General features: G+C 35.6%; 1 protein-coding gene across 3 annotated transcripts in view; it reads left to right on the top strand.

The window, feature by feature from the left end:
• Positions 1 to 27923, top strand: part of KCNH5 (potassium voltage-gated channel subfamily H member 5) — a 302235-nt gene that overhangs the window by 202846 nt on the left and 71466 nt on the right. For all 3 annotated transcript variants that reach the window (XM_019833104.3, XM_045060029.1, XM_045060030.1), the window contains one exon: positions 26463 to 26715. In XM_019833104.3, the coding sequence (XP_019688663.2) occupies positions 26463 to 26715 (253 nt within the window). The remainder of the gene's footprint in view (positions 1 to 26462; positions 26716 to 27923) is intronic.

Below are 27923 nucleotides of genomic sequence, written 5' to 3'. Positions count from 1 at the left end.
GAACATTTGACTGGAATTGTATTGTTATCATCTCAGAGTTAAGCCACACAGGAGAGACCATCTGAAAACTTGTGCAGGTTGGTCAGGATGAGATATGGTGGGCTCATGAGAAGGAATTATAGAGCTTGGGCATAGCTCTTCTAATGCAGAGTTAGAAGTTTCACTAGAAGTCAAGGTGAAGATCAAAGGATTGCACAGTTTGGATTGGAGGTAGTGTAGGTAGGGTATGATGGGCAAAATGCTAGACCAGCAGTAAGGAGACTTGAGTTCTAGTTAGCTAGTCTTCCAGTCTAGTTGTCACGTGCCAGCAGGATGGATGAACAGTCACTTAAACTCACGCAGATTCAGGATATATATTCTTTCATGATATTTCCATTTCTAGGATTAGAATTTAAGCATATAATCTGGGAAGTTTTTGTTAGAAATAGTATTTTCCTTTTAGCACCCAGGAAAAATCAGAAGACCATCTAGATTAAATAGTTTACTATTGTAACCTTGTATCAAACTTTATCTTGGGACACTGAATGAGAAATTAATGGGAAACAGCCTTTTTAGGGGAAACCAGTCACCATTAGAAGAGAAGCAACCCAATCCAACCACCCAGTTGTTTCAGTTAAGATTCCTCTTGTCTAGGGCACAATTTAAAATGCTAGTACATCCAAGGGTGGGGGGGCGCTTGGGTGGCTCAGTTGGTTAAGTGTTCGACTTTGGCTCAGGTCGTGATCTAACAGGTCATGAGTTCAAACCCCACTTCAGGCTCTCTGCTGTCAGCGCAGAGACCTTTTCAGATCCTCTGTCCCCTCTCTTTCTGCCCCTCCCCTGCTCACACGCTCCCTCTGTCTGTCTCTCAAAAATAAATAAACATTAAAAAAAATGCTAGTACATCCAAAGAGAATTTCCCCCATTTAATCTGACAGTTAGTACTTGGCTTCAGAGTGTATTGTAAAAGTAATAAAATCAATGGTCACATAATTTTACATGTGTTTAATGATTCATACACTTCAATAAATAACAGAGCACAATATGATTAGAAGCAATTCATTTATCCAACCATTCTCAAGACAGTTGAGAACCATCCTTCCATATAGTAAGAACACAAACAAAACCTAAACCCCAAACCCCAAATCCTCTTTATTGTTAATGGTAACACTTCATTATCATTTTAATTTTCTGTTACAAGGACTTTGATTTAATAATGGCTTATTAACTTTGTAATAAAGTTTTGTATGGTTAGAGGGAAGATGAAAAATTTTTTCTAAAAGAAAGTAAAATTCTCTATGCTGGGAGCTGAAGCTTGACAAGAAGTGTTGTCGAGAATTCATAAATATTTAGGTAAATATTGATGCATAGGTTGATGTTTACTTTAAACATCTGTTTCCTGTTCCAATCTTGAATATTACGTGTTGATTAAGCCTCTGTTTAGACTCAAGACATTGTTCCAGCCTCTACAATGCACGAGTGAATGAGACAGCCCTGCCACCTTGGGCTTGCATTCTCACAGGGCTGATCAAATCATTCTGCTTTCATTGACCTACTGATACTATTTTATGGTTACACCAAGAGGTACTTGGCCTCTGGGCCTGGGACACCTGGAAGAATGTAAACCAAGGATCAGAGGTAATGGAATACACATTTAATGAATGTAATGGCAGAGAAAATGTTTGCTTCTAATTCCTAGGGTTCTGACTCTAAAGTCAATGCTCTTTGCCCTACATCAGTCAGTTATTCCTTACATACTGTGTTCTAGATGCTATGCTACACACTGGAGATGAAACTGAGCAAGATAGGCAGGGTCTTTGACACATGAAACTTACAGTTTAGGGGGCAGACAGAGAAGAATAATTATGTGAATAATTAACATTTTCTAATTCCTTAATAAAAATTTAAATGATTGTGAAGTGTTAGCATTCAAGGTAAATAATATATATATATATATATATATATATATACGTATATATATATTTATAGATGCTTATATATAAATGCTTTTATATATATTTATATATATTTATAGATGCTTATATATAAATGCTTTAATATATAGATATATATTATATATATATTAAATCTATCTATGTATAGATATATTAAATACACACACACACACACACACACACATATATATTTAACTTTGGTTTTCTTCTTTAACATAGAGAAGGGTGGTTCTCACCTGCATTGAGAATGGTGTAGTAAATTCACTATTCCTAAACATAATGTACTTTGTATATATCGAAATCTCTGAATCTTTATAGACATATTACAATTATGTGATCTTTGTTACTCTGTAATAATAGCCAGATGATAACAGGATTGTGACAATTCTTGCTTCTGTTTTTATTAATCAGTAAGAGGTATATAATTTTACTAAACTGCATTGGTGTAATTATAATCAGGAACAATGAAACTTGGAATTTTAATGAGCTTGTGCTGCCTAACTTGCTGTGAATATTAGATTAATGTTACGGTTTTCCAATATTGAAAAAAGGTTCTTGTATTCTTACTGGTGTTGGGGTTGGGAAAACTGCTTTCATTTGTACAGTCATTTACTATGTAACATTTCAAAAATGTACACAAATTTTATTTTCTTAAGTCCCTTGTAAGAACCCAAGTTCCCTTAAGAGCTCAATATTTTAATGAACAGATATCAGAAAGCCATCAAATTAATTACTTACATAAGACACATATACAACAGAAATGCCTGGTTGTATAGTCTAAACTTGGTGGGTGCTAGAGCTAATATTCTTGATATTCAATTTACCTGTAATTGGTTTTAAGAAAATTCTTATATTGAAATCTTTCTACACATGCACAGAATTTCATTTATTTGGCTTTTTGAGGGCTGTTGTTGTAAAAGTTTCAAAAATAAGACAAAAGATTCAAAAACAAAACAAAACAAACAAGCAAATAAAACCAACAGTCTGATTTTCTTTCTTCACACTTCATTTTTAAAGTATTTTATATAAGATTCGAAAAGAGTTGAGAGAAAAGTTGTTATGACCTTTACTTTCTAACTAATGAAACATGTGACATGAGATCATCACTTTATCTTAATATACCTCACTGTTGGCAACAGTGCATAAGAATCTTAGTGGCAAAGCATGAGTTGGGTCACAGAAGTAAATTTTCCAGTTGACTGAGACTTGTACTTTCCTGCACAGTTATTTAAGGATCTCGAAAAAAGCCTTTCAAATATTAGTATTTTCCTTGAGTTATATATGAAAATATTACATATTCCATAAGTTAGGACCATACTTTTGTTACAGGGAGCACTATAACTTCTCACAAATTTAGACATGTGCTTGTTTCGTTCCATAATTCCAAATCCTGTAACAGAGAAAGACAGTTTGGTCATTATGATTTCATGGATAACCTTTTAAAATAGTTATACCAAACACAACTTATCCTTATGTTTGTTCATATTTGTATTGGCTTTCACACAAAATCATAGACTTCTCATAAATTAAAATCAAGAGAGAACAAGACTGTACATCAACCTACATAAACATATACACATACACATGCAGGTAAAGGATTAAACACAATAGAGGTGTCTGGCCACCTGGAGTGTCATTGTTACTGAAGTTGGTCATATTGAGCTTTTGGTTTTCCTGGCAGCTGAATTAAAAGAGAAATGTTTTTTTCTATTAAAAGAAGCAAACACATTTGTCTAAAGGCTTACATAGTTTCTTCTGGCATTGAATCCAAAGAGAACTTTGCCATGTGAGACTTTTTATTTGCAAGCGATAGAGCATATTGATCAAGTTCAGGGATCCACAAACTTTTTGTATAAAGGACCAGATAGTACAAATGTAGTTTAGGCTTTGTGGGCCACGTGGTCTCTGTCTCATCTCCTTAACTTTGCCCTTGGAGCATGAAAAGAGCCATAGATAATAAGTAAATACATGAATATTTCTGTGTGCCAATGAAACATTGTTTATGGACACATTAATTTGAACTTCATATATTTTCAAATGTAATGGAATGTATTTTTCTTTTGATATTTTTCAATCATTTAAAAAAGTAAAAACCATTCTGTGGGGTGCCTGGGTGGCTCAGTCGGTTGAGTGTCTGACTCCAGCTCAGGTCATGATCTCGTGGTCCGTGAGTTCAACCCCTGCATCAGGCTCTGTGCTGACAGCTCAAAGCCTGGGTCCTGCTTTGGATTCTGTGTCACTGGCTCTCTCTGCCCCTCACCTGCTTGCACTCTGTCATCCTCAAAAACAAATTAACATTAAAAATGTAAAAACCATTCTGAACTCAGTGGCTGTACAAATGCAGGTAGTGGGCCAGATTTGGCCTTCAGGCTGTACTTTGTTAACCTCTGCTTAAGATCTCTAGGGGTGCCTGGGTGGCTCAGTAGGTTAAGCATCCAACTCTTGATTTTGGCTCAGATCATGATCCCAGGGTTGTGGGATGGAGCCCTGCATCCAGCTCCACATTGGGCATGCAGCATGCTTGAGATTCTCTCTCTCTCTCTCTCTCTCTCTCTCTCTCTCTCTCCATACCCCCTCTCCCTCTGCCCCCTCCCCCACTCACACACACACTCTCTGTCTTAAAAATATAAATAAATAAATAAGATTATTGAATCTCTAGTCAGATTTCTACCTTAGTCAAAATTGCAGCATCTCCATTGCTGAAGTCTTTAGGTATCTTCCTTGATTTAGGTTTCTTCACAGAAGTTAATACAACCTGAAGTATTATATATATAGTTCACTCCTTTGTTAAAGAATTAGAATAATTCTTAGAATTATTAGAATAAACATTTCATGCAGACAGGCAATTTTGCCTCTTTTATTCTTAATAATTAGCATTTTGATAGTGATTGGTACATGGTGGATGCTCAATAAATATTTTATCAATGGATATAATTCTGGGGTCGTAAGAGCATATAAATTTGGAAGCCATTAATATATGAAAGACCATCAACACCTAGCTGTGATCATGCAAAATGACATTATGGCTAAGAAAGAGAAAAGGGTATAAGATCAAATTTTGAGAAACCTCCTGCAGTTAGATGTCAAGCAGACAAGAAAGGTCTAGAAAGAACACTGAGCAGTAGCTGCTCACATTATAGGAAAAATGGAAATATTTAATTTTATGTAAGCCAAGAGAGAAAATGAACAAACGTCTTGAAGTCTTCTAAAAGACGCATAAAATAAAATGTGAAAAATTCCACTTATATTTTGCAACATGGAGCTTACTGGTGGACTTGATGAAAACAGATTTACTAGAGTATTGGAGACAGATGCAACATTGGAGTGAGGAGGAGTAATGTGTAATAATTAAGACCGAGTGATTTTGGCATAGGGACAGGCAAATTGACATATGGTAATGGCATAAGATAATGAGCCTAAATATTGTCCCAGACATATGGGGAGATTTTATATAATTCAGAGAGAGGCAAATGTGGATCTGTAGGTAAGGTAGGACCATTCAATAATTATGTCATTGGTATTAAAGGTTACCCGTATGGGAAAAAAATTCAATTTAATTGCTCCATACCACACCAATCAATTCTAACTTTAAAGATTTAAATATTAAAAACTGTGATTTTTTACAGAAGTAGGAAAAAAATCCTAAAATTCATATGGAACCACAGAGGACCCCCAATAGCCCAAACAGTCTTCAGAAAGAACACGCCCAGAAGTATCACACTTCCTTATTATAAAATATATTATAAATCTATAGTGATTAAACCGGGATTGTACTGACATAAAGACTTATAGACCATACAGAGCCCAGAAATAAACCCAAGCATATATGGTTGACCAACTTGACAAGGGCGCCAAAGAATACACAATAGGGAAAGGATAGTCTTGTCAACAAATGGGGCTGGGAAAACTGGCTATTAACCTGCAAAAGAATTAAATTGGATCTTTATCTCACACCATACACAAAAATCAACTCAAAATTAAAGACTTAAACTTAAGACCTGAAGTTATAAAACTCCTAGAAGAAAATATAGGGCAAGCTTCATGACATTGGTCTTGGCAATGATTTCTTGAATATGACACCAAAAAAATGGGTAACAAAATTGGTAACAGACAAGTGTAACTATATCAAACTAAAAAGCCTCTGCATAACAAAGGAAAGCACTAAAAAAGTAAAATGCTGCTTATGAATGGGAAAAAATATTTGTAAGCATTACATTTGATAATGGGTTAATATCCAAAATATATAAGGAACTCATACAACTCAATAGTGAAAATACACCAGTTCAATTAAAAAATGGGCCAAGGACTTGAATTAGACATTCTTCATAGAAGACATACAAATGACCAGCAGGTATATGAAAAGATGCCCAGCATCCCCAATCATCAGGGAAATACAAATCAAAATTACACTGAGATGTCACCTCACATTTATTAAAATTACTACTACCAAAAAAACCCCCCAAAAACCACCACCAACAAAAAAAACAAAATGAGAGAGAGAGAGAGAGAGAGAGAGAGAGAGAGAGAGAGAGACAACTGTCAGCAAGGATGTGAAGAAAATGGAACTCTTGTACGTTATTGGTGGGAATGTAAAATAGCACACCTGCTATGCGAAACAGAATGGAAGTTTTTAAAAAATTAAAAATAGAACTACCAGATGATAGAGCAATTCCACTTCAAAATAATTAAAATTGGTGTATCAAACAGATATTTGCCCTCCCATGTTCACTACAGCATTATTCACAATAGCCAAGATGTGCAAATAATTTAAATCTATCAGTGAACAAATGGATAAGGAAAATGTGCTGTACACATACAATAGGGTATTATTCAGCCATAAAAAGAAGGGAATCCTGCTATATGAAACAATATGTATGAAATGAGAGGACATTATGCTAAGTGAAATAAACCAGTCACAGAAGGATAAATACTGCATGATTCTGTTTATGTAAGTTATTTAAATAGTCGACTCCTAGAAACAGAAAATAGTGTTTGAATGGTGGTTCCCAGAGTCTGAGAGAAGGGGCAATGGGGAGTTGCTTTCAATGGGTATAAAGTTTCAGTTTTGCAAGATAAATAAGTTCTAGAGATCTGCTGTGCAACATCACACCTAAGGTCAACAGTACTATATTTCACACTTAAACATTTGTTAAGAGGGTAAATCTCATGTTAAGTGTTCCTACCACAATAAAAAAAATAATATATAGAAAATCTTTCTGATTAAATATATGTTTAAATTCTTAATCTCTTAAACATGACATATTTTGACTTAATAACAAAGATACTAAAAATTTGACTTTAGCAATATTAGCACTTTCTGTACATCAAAATACACCACAGGAAAAGTGAAAAAATAATCTATGAATTAGGAGAAAATATTGAAATATAAGTAATCAGTAAAGGATTAACTTCCAGAATATATAAAGAGTTCCTATAAATTAATAAAAAAGATAACTCAATAGAAAGATAGAGAACAGACACAAATAGGCATTTCTCAAAAGAGGAAATACAAATTAAAAACATAATGCTGACCTCTGGATTCCCATAATATAATCGTGGCAGCCAAACTTTGCTCACAAATGTTCTCCCCAAATCTCTAGACTAAAAGGAGAGCAAATGAAGTCACCTTAAGAGTATGCCTAAAGCTCAGGTAAGAGACAGAGAATATTGTAAATTTTTATACTGAATTGAACAGTGGGAAATACATCACGAAACCAACAGAGTTGACTCTGGGACCCGCAACGAGCTGAGAGTCAGAAGGGAGATATACAGAACAGAGGAAGAGGCAAGTGGTCTTAGTCATGATGGAGGACAGACAACAGTGATCAGGGTTCACCATCCACAATGCAAAATACTGAGGACAGGGGCACCTGGGTGGCTCAGTTGGTTAGCGTCCCACTTTGGCTCAGGTCATGATCTCACAGTTTGTGAGTTCCAGCCCCACATTGGGCTCTGTGCTGACAGCTTGGAACCTCCTAGAGCCTGCTTTGTATTCTATGTCTCCCTCCCTCTCTGCCCCTCCCCTACTCATGCTCTGTCTCTCTGTTTCTGTCTCTCTCTGTCTCTGTCTCTCTCTCTCTCTGTCTCAAAAATAAATAAACATTAAAAGAAATTCTAAATCTGAGGGCAGGAGTGAGACATAGTGAACCAGAGTACATGCTTATGTGGAGTCAGGAAGCTTGGAGCGTGCTTAGGATGAGAAGAAATAGTTTGGGGAAGGCCATACTTCTGTGGGAAAGGAAAGCCTTGGAAGACTGCTATTTTTCTTGGAAGCTTAGTGGTAAAGGGATGAAAGGAAGTGTCTTAAGATAAGAGGACTAAGAACAGGATATAAGAAGATAAAACCAAATTATTTATGGATATATATATAATATATAATAAAATATGTATATTTTAATGTTATTTATTTATTGAGAGAGAGAGAGAGAGAGAAAGAGAAAGAGAGAGGGGAAAGGGCAGAGAGAGAGAATCCCAAGCAAGCTTCATGCTATCAGCACAGAGCCTAATGTGGGGCTCGATCCCATAAACCATGAGATTATGACCTGAGCCAAAATCAAGAGTTGGATGCTTAACCAACTGAGCTACCCAGGTGCCTCCAAAATTGTATTATTTATGAAACAAAAAGACAACCTACAAAATGGGAGAAGATATCTGCAAATGACATATCTGATAAAAGATAAGTATCCACAATCTATTGAGAACTTGTCAAACTCAGCACCCCCAAAATAAATAATCCAGTAAAGAAATGGGCAGAAGACATGAACATTTTTTCAAAGAAGACATACGTACGGATGGCCAACAGACACTTGAAAAGATGCTCAACCTCACTCATCACCAAGGAAATGCAAATCAAAACCACAATGAGTTACCACTTCATGCCTGTCAGGATAATTAACAACTGAGGAAACAACAGGTATTGATGAGGATATGGAGATAGAAGAACCCTCTTGCACTGTTGGTGGGAATGCAAACTGGTGCAGCCACTCTGGAGAACAATATGGAGGTTCCTCGAAAAACTAAAATTGGAACTACTCAATGATACAGCAATCACAGTTCTGGGTATTTACCCAAACAATACAAAAACAATAATTCGAAGATATATGCACCCCTCATGTTCATTGCAGCATTATTTACAATAGCCAAGATATGGTAGCAGCCATATGAACTACCCTATGACCCAGCAATTGTATTACTAGGTATTTACCCAAAGGACACAAAACTACAGATTCAAAGGGGCACAGGTACCCCAATGTTTATAGCAGCATTATCAACAATAACCAAATTATGGAAAAAGCCCAATGTCCATTAACTGATGAATGGATAAAGAAGATGTGGTTTATATATATACAATGGAATATTATTCAGCCATCAAAAAATGAAATCTTGCCATTTGTGATGACGTGGCAAATGTGTATTATGCTAAACAAAATAAGTCAGTCAGAGAAAGACAAATACCATACGATTTCACTCATATGTGGAATTGAGGAAACAAAACAGATGACCATATGGGAAGGCGGGGGGGAAAGGAAGAGAAAGGGAGACAAACTATAAGAGACTCTTAACTATAGAGAACAAACTGAGGGTTGCCAGAGGGGTGTTGGGTGAGTTGATGGGCTAAATGGGTGATGGGTATTAAGGAGGGCACTTGTGATGAGCCCTGGGTGTTATATGTAAGTCATGAATCACTAAATTCTACACCTGAAACCAATTTATGTTATTGGTTGTTAACTAACTAGAATTTAAATAAAAAATTGAAAAAAAACACAGAGAAAAACAAAAAGCAAATTGTATAGTTTACAAAGAAATTGCACTTAACTGCTGTAACAGTAAAGGGTACCTTTGAACTAAGGAATCTGGTAAGATACAGAAGCAAACCTGCCCCCCACACTCTTCCCTTACCTCCTCCTTCCCTTATACACACAAGACTGCCTACTTTTGCTGGTTAGGAAAAATACAACACAAATAATAATAAACAGGAAAAAAAAGATAATTTATATATAGATATATAAAGACACTGGAAAAGAAATAAGAAAATAAAACTTCAACATGAAAACACACTTTTACAAAAAGCCATGGTACAGAAGAAAATTGATACAACACCTAAACTACATTAAATGTAGTGAACAACAAACTTAAGAAAGAAGTTCGTAAGTCATAAATTAAAAAAAAATGAATATAGAAAAAGAAATATAGGGAGCTGATCAAAGTCAGAAAATAAATGAAAGCAAAGAGATAAAATAATATTACAAGTGAAGACTAAATTGCAAGGTGCCCACATTCTATCTTTTATTATATAATAATAGTTATAAGAATATATAATTAAAGAGAATTAAATAAAAAGAGCAAAAAAAATTAATGAAACTAAAATAAAGAGGTACATGTATGCAAACAGGTAATAGAGAACACAGGCATAAAGACCCAGTATACATATAATTCATGCCTACCAAAACATGAAATAAAACAAAAAGAACCGAACTGATGTTTAAACCATAATTTAGGAAAGCATCCTGAAACAAACAAAAAAAACCTAAACTAGGGGCGCCTGGGTGGCTCAGTTGGTTAAGTGACCGACTTCGGCTCAGGTCATGATCTCGTGGTCCGTGAGTTTGAGCCCCACGTCGGGCTCTGTGCTGACAGCTCAGAGCCTGGAGCCCATTTCAGATTCTGTGTCTTCCTCTCTCTGACCCTCTCCCATTCATGCTCTGTCTCTCTCTGTCTCAAAAATAAATAAACATTAAAAAAAAAATTAAAAAAAAAAACCTAAACCACATGCCTGGCCTACTTCATACTGGGGAATATGGACCCTGTTATCATAAACTTCAGGTATATCCTACATGCTTTATAAATGTCAGAGAACTGTAGTAGACATGGTAGGTATGGACGAGTGCCCATTTTAAGTGTGTTCATTGTTTTAAAATAAAAGCATTCATCAGAATTGTGTGATATAGCTAGCCAAGGTGAAATAAATCAGGATGGGGTTTTCATAGATGATATAATGGGGAAGAGTAATACAAAATGTTTGTAATGAGAAACAGTAGTAATCTATGCTAGACATTTAAAAGGTGAAAACAGAAGGGGTCAAATTTGTAGGGAAGGTCAATGACGTGGAGATCTTAATACAGTTAATGAACTGTGGCTGACTGTGTGTGCGAATCTGCCTGTTGGGTGTTTAGAGGCATGTACTTCCACAGTGACTGAATTGTCCACACCCCCAGTCTCTAAATGTGCTAATAAGGTGCTTCATGATAGTCTGTACCCTAGATCAGGGATATGTGTGAGCTCTCTGAGTCAGTCACTCCGAAATGGAGAAACTTTTGAGAGGATGTGAGCTAAACGCAGATGGTTACATTTATTGTGGGAGCAAGTGGCATAAGAGTAAGGGTCAGTTTGAGAAGGAGCGAGAATATAAAAAAGATTAGGAAAGTCAGAGCAGGGGACAGATGGTCATGTTGCTATCAGTTGATGGGAGTGTTGTCAGGTAGTTGGGCTCCACAAAAGGCACCAGAGTCCTAATCCAAGGATCTTTCAGGAAATGTTTCCAAAAGGGCCACATGTTGTCATGAGAGCCATAATAGATAGCATTCAAATCAGGCTTAGACTGTATAGTCAAATGTGCCTCCAACTGTTACAAGTTGATCTGGGATAAATTTCTGTTGATTATCTCTGTATCCAGTAGCAATTCTGTGTTATAGATAGAGCAAAAGGGCTTTAAAATCATCCAAACTATGGATCTGTTAATAACTATTGTAATGTGGAAATAATAATACCTGCACAGTTTTGGCAAGGATTAAATGGTTGGTGTCATTTTCTCTTTCAAAGTCTGAACCAATTGAATCTAAGAAAACAATATTGAAATCTCTGCTAGGCTGTGTTTAAGCCTTAGGAGAGAGATTCGGCTTGCCACTCTGTTAAAATATTAGACACTGTGATTTCACAAAAAAGCATAAATCTGTTCACCATCGTAGGAAGGATATCTTTTAAGTCATTTCATGCTTTCCCAGAATGTCACTCACATCTCATTGATAAAATAGTATTGGCTTTTTGTTTGTTTGTTTTTTGGTTAAAATATCTCACTCAACCACCATATTAGAAGCTTCTGAAGATAATGGCTGTGTGTTGTGGCTGTTGTTTGCGTATATCCAAAGACATAGCATGTTTCCAACATTCATAGGTGACCATCAATCAGTGAGCAAATGAAATAGCAAACAATGGCAGAACAGTGTTAGAGTGCTTTGAAAACCTCCATGAACTTCGGGAAGGAATGATTCCCTTTCCTTTGACACTGCTTCCTCAGTGTATTAGATTAGATAAAATTTGCAAACCTAATATAAATAAAGGATTCCTTAAAGGGAAAATAATAGTGTAAAGATTTTGTTCAGGTATAAAACATCACCAAGGGCCAAACAAACTCTTTGTCTAAATGAAATTTTCTTTTTTTTTTTTTAATTTTTTTTTCAACGTTTATTTATTTTTGGGACAGAGAGAGAAAGAGCATGAACGGGGGAGGGGCAGAGAGAGAGGGAGACACAGAATCGGAAACACAGAATCGGAAACAGGCCCCAGGCTCCGAGCCATCAGCCCAGAGCCTGACGCGGGGCTCGAACTCACGGACCGCGAGATCGTGACCTGGCTGAAGTCGGACGCTTAACCAACTGCGCCACCCAGGCGCCCCTCTAAATGAAATTTTCAAGACAGTTTTGAAGTGTTTTGGGCATTTAAGAGGATGAAGCTAGAATATTTTACAGAGAGCTTTGTTATAAAATGCAAGGTTGCACATAGATTCCCAAAGCAAAGGTGTCTTTTGTTTTTGTTTTGTTTGTTTCTGGGGCGGGGGGGGGGGGGCAGGTAAAACCCTTGGTTTTGTGCTAGAGGCTAATGCCCTCAGGTCAGAATTTTGGTATTAGGTCTACTACCCTGGAGCTGAAGGACAAACTAAAATTGTCCCTGGTGAGATTCAGGTCATCTTCTTGCCAGGCTGGGACATGTAAACTCAGGGCTACAGACACTTCTCCTACTGAGGGGCTTCCTCAAGTATTTTTGGCTTTATGAAAAGTCGCACTTGATAAAAGCGTGTTAATGCAGATGACTGCTATGCCCTATTATTAGTTGGTATTCCAGGGGTTCTGGTTTATGGGAGGGCTGTTTGTCTCTTTGTCAAAAGAGAGGGACAAAACTTTTATCTTTTCAAAAACACTTTTTATTTTGAGATAATTGTAGATTCACATGCTTGTAGGAAATCATAGAGATTCTATGTACCCTTCACCCAGTTTCCCTCATAACCAGAAAGTTGACATTGATACCATTCATCAACCTTATTCAGATTTCATCTCTTTTACACACACGAATGTGTGTGCTGTGTGTGTGTGTGTATGTGCGCGCATGTGTGGTCTTATGCCAAACAATTTTATCACAAGTGTAGTTTCGTGCAATCACTACCGCTGTCAGGATGGAAGAGTTCCATCACCGGGATCTCTCGTGCTACCCTTTATGGCAACAGTCACCTGTCTCCCCACCACTTTTCCTGAATCCTGGCAATGGCCAATCTAGTCTCTCTTTAATATGGTCATTTCAAGAATGTTGTATAAGTAGAATCATGTAGACGTTTGAGATTAGCTTTATTTCATTGAGCATAATTTCCTTGAGATCCATCCAAATTATTGCATGTATCAATAGTTTGTTCCTTTTTATTGCTGAGTAGGATGCACAATAGTTTGTTCAGCTATTCACCTGCTGAAGGAAATCTGTAGTGTTTTTCGTTTGGGGCTATTGCAAAATAGAGTTCCTGTGAACAGTCATGTACAGGTTTTTGTGTGAATTTAAAATTTCATTTCTTTGGGATAAACACCCAAGACTGTAGTTACAGGTCATGTGCTGAGCACATGTGTAGTTTTGTATGAAACCATTCTCCTTTACAGAGTAGATACACAATTTTGTATACCTAGAAGTATAAGTACAATCTAGCTTCTTTGTATCCTCACATCATTTGGGACTATCACTATTTTATTTTAGATAGGTAATGCTATCACATTGAATTTACTATGTTGGGTCTTCTAATTCTTCAACATGATTTCTGTCTCCATTGACTTAGGGATTTTTGTTGTTGTTGTTGTTCATTCATCAGTATTTTGTAATTTTCAGAATATACATCCTGCTCATGTTTTGTTAACTTTGTACCTAAATAATTCATTTTATAAGTTACAAGTGGTGTTATGTTTTTAATTTTGGTTTCCATATATTCATCCTTATGTTTTACTTTTTTGGAATATTTGTTTGGCATTAGCCTCTCTATTGTTTTTCCTTATAGTCAATACATTTACCACTCAGTCTGCTCTCTTTGATCTGCCCTGGGCTGAAGTCAGATCACGTCTGCGGTATCTGGGACTCTGGTGGTTTCCTTGAGGCATTAAGTGACGCTCAAGGGCATCTGTTACATGTACATCCTACACACTCTGTGGCTGTCTTTTCTCCTATTTGTGGACATTTTTACTTACTCTGGCTATTTTACTTATTCATGGCTATTTTCTGGATGATGACAATTGTAATAAGTTTGATTACTGACATGTCTTGATTCCCAGCAATGAAGGTATTGGTGACAAATATCAGTATAAGTAATACATAAACCAACATTCATTTAGGGCCTATTTCCCCAAAGTCCTTTTCATAATGTCAACATAACATGCTGTATCAAAAAGATGATAATTTGGTTTCTAGCGTATGTAGAATACTAATTAAGTTTTAAAGGAATTTCTTAAACTTAAAAAACACATACATTCCCCCTGTGCTACTGAATAGGCTCATGCAAATAAGAAAAGTCTGTTTAATTAACGTTGTAAAATTTTAGTCACCATGACAACATACATACTATTAAGTAAATAAATAACTAGCAATGTTCACTGTCGTGTTTTCAACTCTTATCAATAGCACTGATACAAACTTAGTTAAGATAGTAGAGACTACATTTAGTGATAGAATTGACTATGATGTACCAATCATTTAAGAAAAGCTGCTTCTGTTATATGAAATGAAAATAGAGGTTGATTAGCTCTAATCACAAAGTTGATTAGCTGTAAAATGGCCAACATTTCACTTTGCCTGTGCCTATGGCAACTTTCCCCCAAACATTCCTTACTTATACCCTTCTCTGATCTGCTGCATATTATTTCCTCCAAAGTTGGCTTCCTTTTGCAACATGGTAGCCTTTCCCTCTAGCTTTGACTGACTTAGTAAATTTGTCTTGTCTTCCTGGTGAGATTGGCAAGCAAACTGCATGCAGGAACTGTTTGGAACCATTTTTAATGCCACCTTCTATATGTGTTTCACATATTATAGACACCATATACCAGTACTATGTAATTATTGAATAAAATTAGGTAGTCCTGTGCCTTGCAGTGTTTTATCCCATAGATATTGCAACTTAATTTTGACCAAATTTGCCTATTGCCAATATTTTTAGTGGTTGGGAATGGTGACAGTTATGATTTTCCATATTGCATTTTATCGTATAAAGGCGCATACACACATACATCCACACATATACATATACAAATGTTAGGCAGACAGATGGATAGATTTCCATATATGTAAATACCATGTAATGGCTACTCAGATGAAGATAAAATTTTTATCACCCTAGAATGCTATCCCATTCTAATTTTGTCAAAGCAATTACTGTGCCCTTCTGAAGTAACCACTATTTTAAAAATTGAGATGTAATTCACGTTATCATAAACTTCATCATTTAAAAGCGTATAGTTCAGTGGTTTTTGGTGAATTCACAATGTCGTGAAACCATCATCACTATCCAGAACATCATCGTCACCTCAAAAAAAAAAAAACAACACCATTCCATTAGCAATTACTTTCTATTCTCCCCTTCCTCTAAGCCCTTGGAAAGGACTAATCTACTTTGTGTCTCTATAGATTTGCTAATTCTGGGCATTTCATATAAGTGGAGTCATAAGATATGTGGTCTTTTGTGACTGGCTTCTTTCACTTAGCATGCTTTCAAGATTCCTCCTGTTGTAGTGTGTATTGGTACTTCATTTCTTTTTATGACTGCATAGTATTCTTTTGTATGGATTTACCACATTTTCTTTTTTCCATTCATTAGTTGATGTGCATTGGGCTGTTTCCTGTAACTGGTATTTTGATGCCAAACTTCATAGAAGCGGAATTATACAGTATATATAAAGTATTCAATTTCATGGATATTGTTCATTCTACAGCTAATGGGCATTAACTTAGGGTTTATTCTAAGTTTTGGCTATTAGGAATAAAGATATAAAATTCTTGTACATGTCTTTTTATGAATATCTTTATACATTTCTCTAATGTATATACATAAGAGTGAAATTGATGGGTTATGGTATTGATAGCAATTTAGTTTTATTAGAAGTTGTCAAGGAGTTTAGAAAAGTGGTGACAACTCCACTAGAATACGTGAGAGTTCCAACTGCTCCACATGTTCTCCAAGTCTTGGCATGTTGTTGGCCTTTTACATTTAGCCATTATGGTGCAGGTGTAGTTGTATCTAATTGTGGTTCCAACTGGCATTTTCCCATACTTAATGGTTTTGAACACCTTTTAAAATCAGTGGCCATTTAGATCATCTATCTTGTAAATTGTTCACATCTTGTTAGTATTTTATAAAAAATTGGGTTTCCACCTTTATCCTATTGACTTGTGGGAATTTTTCATATATCTTGGATAGGACTCCTTTGTAGGATATATGTATTATAAATATCTTCTTTCAATCTAAGGCCAATCTTTTCATTTTCTTAACTTTTAAAATTGTATTTATTATACACGTTATGTTTTCATTATATTTATTATAGTCTATACATTGTTTCTTACCTTTTGCTTATGATGAATTACTGCCATAAAAACTCTAGAAAGCATACTTGTGCATATAAATATTCAAATAACTGTACCCTTTTATCTATTCCAGTGGTCCCAGAGAGCTAAATTCCTGAGGCACTTTACTTACAGTGAAGGACTTAATTTACCAGAAAGCTTAGTCTGATATTGCTATCCTATTTCAACTACATATAATAACATAACAGGCTTTATTCAATAAGAACACATTGATCGAGGTCTAGTCTGATGAATGTCAGCATATTGGGAGAGTGACTGGAAGAGCTTAGTGTTCTCTGAAAGATTCCTTATTTTATAGTAAAGTTATCTTACATATAAATACACCAATAGCTATATCTAGGCACCACATCTGTAATCTATATATGAGTGTTAGAGCTGTGAAAAAATGTTTCAGTGTGATCCCAATTGTTCAAACATTGATACTCTGTCTTACTTTACTGTTTTTCTTCCAGTTAATAATCTCCCAACCTTTTTAAGCAACATAAATTTTTAGCTATTATTTTATATATACTTGATTTAATCTATCTGTATATACACATGTATATATAGACATAAATGTGTACTGGCACTTATATATATTCTTTTATACAATCAAATAATCAGATCTCAAATTCTTTTTAGAATTAAATGCAATATAAATGACTGACCCACATATCTTTTGCTTCATTTACTACTCTACTTCTTTGGATTACCTTTACTTTCTATAGTTGGTATAAGTATATATATGTACACACACATATATGGGTAGATATATTAAATTGCATAAATAATTTGAAAGAATACTGATGCACATCTTCTGGAATTTTAGTTTGCTCTATTGGAATAAAAGTCGGTTGAGACACAAGCTTTCACAATCATAATCATTCTAGAAATAGCTGTCACTATTGGTTTAACAGCTCAATTTTTGTTTCATTCATTCTCTTTAGACAATACCTATTTGTTTAAAAATAACTTTTTAAAAATAAAAATGTATATATTTAAAGTGTAAAACATGATTTGATTACATATGCATAGTGAAATTATTTACTACAATCAAACTAATTAACATATCTATCTTCACATTATTAACGTGTGTGTGTGTGTGTGTGTGTGATTTTTTAAGTAATCTTTTAAAATTAAAATATAATACTAGGCCGTCTGTTGGTTAAGTGCTTGACTTTTTGATCTTGGCTCGGATCATGATCTCATGGTTCATGGGATTGAGCCCCATGTGGGGTTCAGCGCTGACAGTGCAGAGCCTGCTTGAGATTCTCTCTCTCTCTCTCTCTCTCCCTCTCCCTCTCCCTCTCCCTCTCCCCATCTCACACATGCACATATGCACATGCTCTCTCTCAAAAATAAATAAATGTTAAAAAAATTAAAATATATTACTGAAGTGTGGGAAAATTATATTATAAATGAACAGCTTAATAAATTTTCACAAAGTGAACAAATGTATTTAGCCAGCACCCCAACACCTCATTACTGGAAGTCCTTCCATGTTTTCTCCAGACATTAGCCAGCTTTGCCCCTCCACAGTAACCCATATCTTGACTTCTACAACCACATATTGATTTTGCCAGTTGTTGAACTTTATATAAGTGGAATTATGTAGAATATACTCTTTTGTGTTAGGCTCTTTTCAGTCAACATTGTGTTGTTGAAATTGATCTATGTTATGTGTAGTTGTTTCTTTTTCCATTTTTTTTTTGCTGATAACAGTCCATTGTGTGAACATACCACAATGTATTTATCTATTCTAATGTTTATGGATCTTTGTTTAATTTTCTTTTTTTTTTAATATTTTTAAAATTTTATTTATTTTTGAAAGACAGAGAAAGACAGAGCATGAATGGGGGAGGAGCAGAAAGAAAGGGAGACACAGAATCCAAAGCAGGCTCCAGGATCTGAGCTATTAGCACAGAGCCTGAAACGGGCTTGAACCCACAAACCATGAGATCATGACCTGAGCCAAAGTCGGACACCTAACCAACTGAGCCACCCAGGGGCCCCTTTTTGTTTAATTTTCAACTTGGAGCTATTATGAATAGTGCTCCTACAAATGCTCTTGTTTATGTGGTTTGGTGCATATATACAGACATTTCTGTTAGGCATATACCCAAAGTGGAATGGAATTGTTGGGTCTTAGGGTATATATATATATATATATATATATATATATATATATATATATTAACTTTTGTCATTATAGTCAGGTAGTGGGAGTACAAATTCACTTCTACCACAGTATATGAGTGGGTCATTCTTTTAAAGAAGCTGGAGCATTATTTATCATAGGTGACTTTAAAAGGATCATTGCCAGATTGTTTCCAGAATTGTTTCCATTCTTCTGGATAATTCAAATATATTTTAAAATTTATTTCTAAGTTTAGAAAATACTTTAACATGTGGAAAAGCATTCTCTTTTTCACTTTTTAAAAATTTTGAATATAGTTGACATACAATGTAGAATATATTTTCAGGTATACAGGTTAGTGATTTGACAAGTTTATACATTATGCTATATTCACCACAAGTATAGCTACCATCTGTCCCATTGCATTGCCATTACAATATTGTTGACTGTATTCCTTATGCTCTGCTTTTTATTCCCATGACTTACTCATTCCATAACTGGAGATTTGTATCTCTCTCTCCCTTTCATCCTTTTTGCCCAACTCCCCACCCTCCTTCCCTCTGACAACCATCAGTTTGTTCTCTGCATTTATAGTTCTGATTCTGCTTTTTGTTTATTTCTTTAGATCCCACTTGTGAGTGGAGTCATATGATATTTGTCTTTATCAGGTTGACCTATTTCACTTAGCATAATACCCTCCATGTCCATCCATGTTGTGACAAATAACATGACCTCATCCTTCTTATGGCTGTGTAATATTCCAGTGTGTGTGTGTGTGTGTGTGTGTGTGTGTGTGTGTGTGTGCATGTGCGCACGCCATATTTTCCTTATCTATTCATTTATTGATGGACACTTGGGTTGCTTCCATGTCTTGGCTACTGTGAATAATGCTGCAGTAAACACAGGGATGAATATGTCTTTTTGAATTAGTGTTTTCATTTCCCCGGGGTAAATACCCAATAGTAGAATTATTGAATCATATGCTATTTCTATTTTTAGTTTTTTGAGGAATCTCCATAATGTTTTCCACAGTGGCTATACCAACTTACATTCCTAGTAACAGTGTACAAAGTTTCCTTTTTCTCCCCATCCTCATCAACACATATTGTTTCTTGTCTTCTTCATTTTAGCCATTCTGAGAGGTGTGAGGTGGTATCTCATCGTGGTTTTGATTTGCATTTCCCTGATGATGAGTGATGTTGAGCATCTTTTCCACGTGTCTGTTGACCATCTGTATGTCTTCTTTGGAAAAATGTCTATTCGGTTCCTCTGCAAAAGTATTCTTATTTAGTCAAATACATGCACATGAAAGAGTACACACATGAGATTAAGAATAGAGAACAATAGAAAATCTAAATTTTATCAGAGCCCTAAATTTGGAAAGTTAGTGGTCTAGAACATTAGCACCTTTAACAAGCTAAAAAATCGTAACAATTGCTATTTGTTTCTTTTTATTGCTCACTTTACTGCAGAACCAAAACTATGAAGAATTTGGTAGAATGGGTTCACTACATTTTTTAAACAAAATCTTAAGTCTCACTTTTGTATATGTGGTCTATTTGCAGAAAATTTGTCTCTAAAGTGAAACCTATGAATTTTAACCTATAATCTCTCACTGATCATATCAGTCTTCTGTTGCTAAATATGACCTTTTACTTTTAAATAATGGAAGTTAATTTGCTTTGGTTTTATTTCATTACATTGTTCCTGAGTTAATTCCTTGGAGGTTTGGATACCCCAGAAATTGGCAGACTAACCTCCAGACAGCTGCTCTCCCTTGGTCCTCATGGCTGCCTGGTTATACTTGAAAAAAAAAATAAGGTGAACCTTTTTTCTTCCCATAAAATGAATGAGAATTGAATTTCTGTAGCGAACTTTACTTCATTTGTTGGCAGTCTTAGAGCTCCTCATTCCCAAGAAAGATTGTAAAAATGTTTTATGTGCAAATGTCACTTGCCTTACTCTCTCCACTGGTTTTCACTAATTTAATACCAATTCGGTTGGATCCGTGAGGGGAGATTAATTAGCAATGCATAACTTAATTGCATCAAAGGAAGCAGGGATTTTGAAGAATGTCAGTGGTAACTTCATTGCCTATCAAAATGTCATTAATGCATTTATTCCTTTGTCCTAAGAAAGAGAACGGGGGGATCATCTTCACTTATCAATTATTATTAAAAATAACTGTCACTATATTACCCCTGATATAAGATTTTGTAGATAATAAAAAAATCAATTTATTTTAGAGCAGTGAGAAATGTCAAAAGGGGCCCTTGTTTTGTTCACTAATTTCAGAAGCTTAAAATGGAAGTATCACCATTATCCTCATTTTCACATTAGAAATTTGTTGTAGATTGAATAAAAGCAGTCAGTCTGTTGTCACTAAACTAGGGAGTAGTGGTAGGAGACCACCTTCACTAAGATTAAATAAAGCTCAACATTCTGTCTCATTACAGTTCCATATACAATTCCATACAAGCCATGTACAATTCCATTTTTTGTTTCAGGTAAAATTGCCTTTTCTTTTTCAAATGCAAATGAATGAAAAATTGAGGGGAGGGTGATTATTAAAAAGATGTAAGATAGTCTCATACACTTCTGGCTTAGAGAGTAATTTGCTGTGCCTTTTCTGGGAAATAAGTTGGCAAGATCCTTGAAAATGTTTTTATATTTTGCCCACTCACTTTTCTTCTAAAAGAATCTGTCCTCAGACAATCTGACAAAAGTACAGAGTATTTGTTGTACCTTGATTTATGAAAGGGAAAACTACAAATCTTGATATCCAATAACAATGCAGTGGTTAATTGTGTTATAATTGTATGATGGAGTATTATGCAGTGATTCAAATTATGTTTTTAAATCCATATTTCATGGCATGGGAAGTGATTATAATGTGATATAAACACAGGAAGAAATAAAGGTTTGGAGAGTCAGGTTTCACGAAAATGGTATGTATGTATATAGATATGTAAGTAATGGAGAAATCTTATTTTCTTCTTTATAGGTTTTTGATTTCCTACATTTTATATAAGGATTGTTAAAATGCATGTTTAAGTGTATTTCAAATAATTAATAATAGAGAGGATAAAACCTTGTTCTTTGGGCTTTGTATAGTCAACCATTTCCTTAGAGAATCTTAACTCTTTGGCTTCTAATTCAAGTTTTTAGGCTTGCTTTTCTAAGCTTTTGCAACATTACTAGTATCATAATGAATAAAAGTGATGGGGAAAATGACATTTATCAAATATGTTTACTCCATGCTAATATATAGCTCAGGTCCTTTTCATCTATACACTGAAACTTATATTTCAAATAAGATTACTTCCTTTTGGCAAATAGTAATGAGATAAATAATTTGTCAGTGCATCCTTATGTCTTCACCCACACACTAAAATACGGCAATACATTTATCTGAAGCTGAAATTAAAGTGTTTAGAAATGGAAACAAATCTGCAAGGAAATCTAGGCTGCTCTTTGGTGGTGGTGGTGGTATGCACATCAGTGATTTCTTAATAAAAAAAGCCATATTTTGATTAATTGGACATTAAATGATTTTCATAAATCAGCATCTATATTTTTTGTAGTATTCAAAGACCTAGAAAACATAAAAGAGTGCCAGATGTCACATTTTGTTCCTGGTTGAGCTTCGTTGAGGAGCATGGCTTAAAAACTGGAACCCAAAGAGTTTTGGGTTTTGCTAGTAACTTATTGAGAGGCCTTGAACAAATCACATAAACTTTATGTTATACATTTGCCTTATCTGTAAAATGGGGCACTGGACTAAGAATAGTCATTTTTTAAGCTATTCGTGACTGGAAGCTCTAGGGATACAGGCACTGAAAGTTTTGCTCTTGGATCTGGAGGACGTGCATAGTAGCCCACATGTTAACAAGTGTATAACCAACTCTTACTAACTACGAGTTAAATGAATGACTCTATGTGTCCTCGGTATCATAAGTCAATGAATTTCAAAAAGTTTCCTTCTTCAGACCATGGCATTTTTTTTTCTTTTTCCAGGGTTGGTTGCAGAATTCTAAGAATGACTCCTTGTATATGGCTATAGCTCTTCCAAAGAGAAAATTTATCCATTGTCTTAATTAAGAATCTAATTTATAACTATCCTGACATGAAGAGGGGATACTCATTTTTAATATGAGTATTTTCTACTGAAATGTAATTTTATTTGTTTATAACTATAAGATACCCAGTAAGGACCTTATCCACAAGAGATTGCATATGACATTCAAGGCAGAGTACATTGAAATTAGGACTAATGGAGCAGGTGTTAGAGTCATCTTGAATGATAATTTTATCACTTAAAACTAAGTTTTGTCTTGCCTAAGACACTTGTCAGTGCCTTCATTTACGGAAAAAATAATCTATACTCATATTTCAATGACAGACACAGCATGTAAGGCACATGCTCTATCTAAGGATAGGGAATGAGCTTGCCACTGGGTGTGACTTTGGTCTATTTTAACTTAGTTTTAACTTGTCACTTTATGACATTTGAACTTTAGTATATGGCACCTATAAAAATAATAAATGAATTAGTGTCATAAGTGAAGTGAAACAAAAAAGGGAAGATGCAATTAATATGTAATAAAATCCTCTTTTGATATGCCACTGAACAGAGAATATTGCTTACATTGGAGGGTTTCATTTGAAGCATGAATCCTGAAAGACATAATTAAAAGGACATAAAATGACTGCTAACCAAAATGAATCCAAAACATTAAAAATCCTGTAAGGTAAATGGAATAGAAACAGAATGGTTCATTTTCCCATTAAGCTATTCAGTATAATGTTTATGCATGTGTGTATATATTTTAAAATTATTTTTACTTTTTGGCTTTTCTAGCACTAATTTCATTTTCAACTTGAGAAAAATATTAATATTAGCTAGTGCTTGAAATATCTTCAGGTTCATGCTGAGATATTTCCTTAATTTTGCCTAGAATCTCAACAGCCAAGATACAGAATTCAGAACAGGGTGGAAAATAAAAAAAAGAAAAAGAAAAAGAAAAAAAGTATATTGTTTTTCCAGAGAGCTAAAGCAACAATAAACTTTGTAAGGATATTCATGTTCAAGGGGCACCTGGGGTGGCTCAGTTGGTTAAGCATCTGACTTCGGCTCAGGTCATGATCTCATGGTTCATGAGTTTGAGACCCACATTGGCTGTCTGCTCTCAGCACGGAGCTCTCTTTGGATCCTCTATCTCCCTTTCTCTCTGCCCCTCTCCCACTTGAGCTCTCTCTGTCTCTCTTAAAATAAGTAAACTTGAAAAAAAAAGAACAAAAATAAGTACTCATGTTTGATAGGGGTAATAAAAGCCAGCATTTCTTTAGTCCTGGCCATGTGCAAGGCTAAATTGTGCTAAGCTCAAGCCCTTTCATTTAATTCCTGCAATGGGACTATGAAATGAGCTCCATTATCCCATTTCACAGGTGAGGTTTCTAGAGATAAGACAACTTAGGCTACAGAGGTAGTAAGTGATAGATATGCACTCAGACCTAAGTGTTCTCGAGCCTTATCTTTTTCCTACCTCTAAGCCATAAGTAATGACTCCTAGGCAACATGGGCTCCCATGTCACCCTGTCCATGTCCTGTGCTAGCACTTTTCTCATTGTATTTTAACTTTTTGTACATGTCTTCCTCCTGCTACTTTGTGGCTAGCTCCTCCAAGGCAAAGACAGTGTCTTATTAATCCTTCTAGTTCCAGGGGCTTACTGCAGGGGTGCACCCATCATTGGAGTTGAATAAGTGCCTATTGAACCAGTAATGTCAGAAGTCATTAAAGATTAATATAATAAAGAAAACATTACATTACTATGGAAAACAACTGATGTGGAAGGAAAGTGCTAATTGCTTCTAAAGCTCTGTTAGGCATTCCTTTCTTCAAAGATGAGATTTTTCAGGATAGGTGAGTTGATCCCTACTCCCTATAGGAATTATAAGGAGTATTAAAAAAGCCACAGAGTTGCTTAAGTGATACAAAATAATATGTACGGTATTAGGAAAGATTAAGGGAAAGGATACTGGAAGTATAATTTAATTAATGGTCTTTACATTTATGATGGACTCATCTTCTACACAGGGAGGCAACCAACTTTTCATTGATCATGAGTCCCGAGTAAAAGGAATATCCAGGATATTTCAAGCCTTAGGTAATTTTTTTAAAGGTTAAAATGTATGTAGTACAGGAAAGAAACACATTTCATATTAAAACTTTATTCAGTATCATTTAATGGAAAGATCAGCTTAAGACTTCTATTTGAAGGGCTGAAAGCCTATCAGGGAAAAAAATTTCTGACAAGGAAACTTACCCAAGGGGGCTGGGAGAGGATTCTAAGTGAGTTTTTACACACATCTTTCAAATGGGTGGTACTGACTTCTGTAATTACATCTTGCTTTATGATGCTCTGATTAGATGTGGTGATGGTGTCCATTTTATTCTGGGTCATTAATTGCCCTGTCTGAAAGCTACAGGCAATAAGAACCTTCTAACCCTTCGGTAGAGAGCTATCTAAGCATGTTTCTGCCAGTTGTGCCCTCTTCTGAAGGCTGCCTGTAGCTTGAATTTTCCTGTTTCCCTTGGCAGTCTGGAGTCAAAGACCAGTACGAGCAAGGTTGCCAGGCAGTAATGTGCTCACCTTGCGGGCACCGCCACTCCCAATTGCATTAATCCTACAGAAGACTAGTGAATACCTTTTTCACTCCTTGAGCATAAAGTTATTTATAAAATGAAAAATTTTTAAGAGTGAAAATAGACACATCAAGAGTAGAGTTTTATCAGCCAGTGCCCGCATGTCAAGTTACAAGGGTACTTTTGTTGATTTTGTTTTCTTATAATTGATTAATATGAATCCACTTCCCATGTGGAGTAAAGTACATCAGACTAAATTTGATTTTAGTTATGAAAAAAAATTCTAAAACAGAGACTAGACTAAGATGAAAGGTAATACCCTATTTTAGTTGGCTCTTTGATGAAATTATATCAAGGTTTTTTTCTGAGACTCTTCCTAACCACCTAAGACTCTGTTCTTTCTTAATGTTTTATTTATTTTTGAGAGAGAGAGAGAGAGAGAGAGAGAGAGAGAGAGAGAGAGAGCACAAGCCAGGGATGGGAAGAGAAAGAGTGGGACAGAGGATCTGAAGTGGGCTCTGTGCTGACAGCAGTGAGCCCCATGTGGGGCTTGAACCCATGAACTGTGAGACCATGACCTGAACCGAAGTCAGATGCTCAACTGACTGAGCCACCCAGGTGCTCCAAGACTGTTCTTTCTATGGAGAGATCCATACCACTCTCAAAGTTTTACTGTGTGATGCTGCATTGTAACACTCCATATGCTCATCAGCCCATCTCCCTGGATAATTAGGTCCTTGAGAACAGAGGTGTGACTTTTAACTTTGCATTCCCAGCATCTAGTACAGTATGTTGCCGACTTTGTCGCAGCTAAACATTTGTTGGATGACTTTTTTACTGAAATAGCCTTTTTTCTTTTCTTCTCACTTCTTCATTTCTCACTTTCTTCAGGTTCTCTCCATCTGTCCCAAGGACATGAGAGCTGATATCTGTGTTCATCTAAATCGGAAGGTTTTCAATGAACACCCTGCTTTTCGATTGGCCAGTGATGGGTGTCTGCGTGCCTTGGCGGTAGAGTTCCAAACGATTCACTGTGCTCCTGGGGACCTCATTTACCATGCTGGAGAAAGTGTGGATGCCCTCTGCTTTGTGGTGTCAGGATCCTTGGAAGTCATCCAGGATGATGAGGTGGTGGCTATTTTAGGTACTGTGAACTTTCCTAATGTAGTAGCAAATGTGTAACAGTTTTAGAGATTTTGCTTCTCAGGTTTCTTAAGAGAAATTTCCTCTGCTTGGTGACTTTGGAAATTGGGTCACTAATGAGACAATGAATCTTAGTAAAAACTAGTAATGCTCTTTCAGCAAAGAACATTAGTATTGGTCACAGCTTAATGGGCTGCACAAGGGTTTGATTAAACTTTCTTTGGCAATAGTAGGACAATACCTTTTAGACTAGAGCTGGTCATAGCCTAAGGTGTCTGTACCTCCATGTTGGTAAGTGTGAAAATGGCTTGTGGAACTATTTTCGGGTTGCTAACCTAGAATGATAGTCTCAGAGGGGCAACAGAACCTGTCTAACTCAATACTTTCTTTTAGATATGAGCAAAATGAGGACCAGAAAAGTTTAGTGACTTTCCCAGCTAGTTAGTAAATGAGTTAGGACTTGAGTACAGATCATCTTATTCTAAATATTTCTGCCTCATTCATCCACAGCAGACCTAAGTAATGAGCTGAAAGTGATGAGGAGGTAAATGAATTTAACCCATTATGTTAGAGTAATCATAGTGCAAGTAAATTTCGGTTTATAAAGCTTGTTCTATCCATTCGTGAACCAAGAAAAAATATTTGGCTAATAATAAAATTAAATAAAAAATTCAGAGACCCAGTAGATTGTTATACTAACAAAAAAGAGTCAGAGATAGAGTATGTAAATAACAACATTTTAAGAAATTACATGTTTGGGGCATTGTAATGTGTATATTGGTTAAAATATGCTAAATGATATTTTATTTATTTTATTTTATTTTATCTTATTTTATTTTTTATTTTTTTGAGAGAGAGAAAGAGAGCATGCACATGTGCAGGGGAGAGGCAGGAGAGAGAGAGAATCCTCAACAGGCTCCACTCCTAGTGTGGAGCCTGATATGGAGCTCAATCTCAGGACCTCATGACCTGAGCTGAAATCAAGAGTTGGTCGCTTAACCGACTGAGCCACCCAGTGCCCCTAAATATTTTAGATTATTCCTACTCAGAAATCTGTAGCAGTTTCATGAAGTCCACATAGGAATAAAAAGAAGCCATAATGAGGTCAGAGAGAATCAGCCCTTGTTTTTCTCTCAAGTAAAATAAGTTAAAATTGCAGGATGTCAACTCCATTTTCATATTTTTCATGGCTTGTGTCTCATGAAAAAC

Source organism: Felis catus, chromosome B3 (genome assembly GCF_018350175.1).
Source record: "Felis catus isolate Fca126 chromosome B3, F.catus_Fca126_mat1.0, whole genome shotgun sequence".
In the NCBI taxonomy this organism is placed as follows: Eukaryota; Metazoa; Chordata; class Mammalia; order Carnivora; family Felidae; genus Felis; species Felis catus.
The sequence above is the reverse complement of the archived record's forward strand: the minus strand, read 5'-3'. Positions and strand labels throughout refer to the sequence as shown.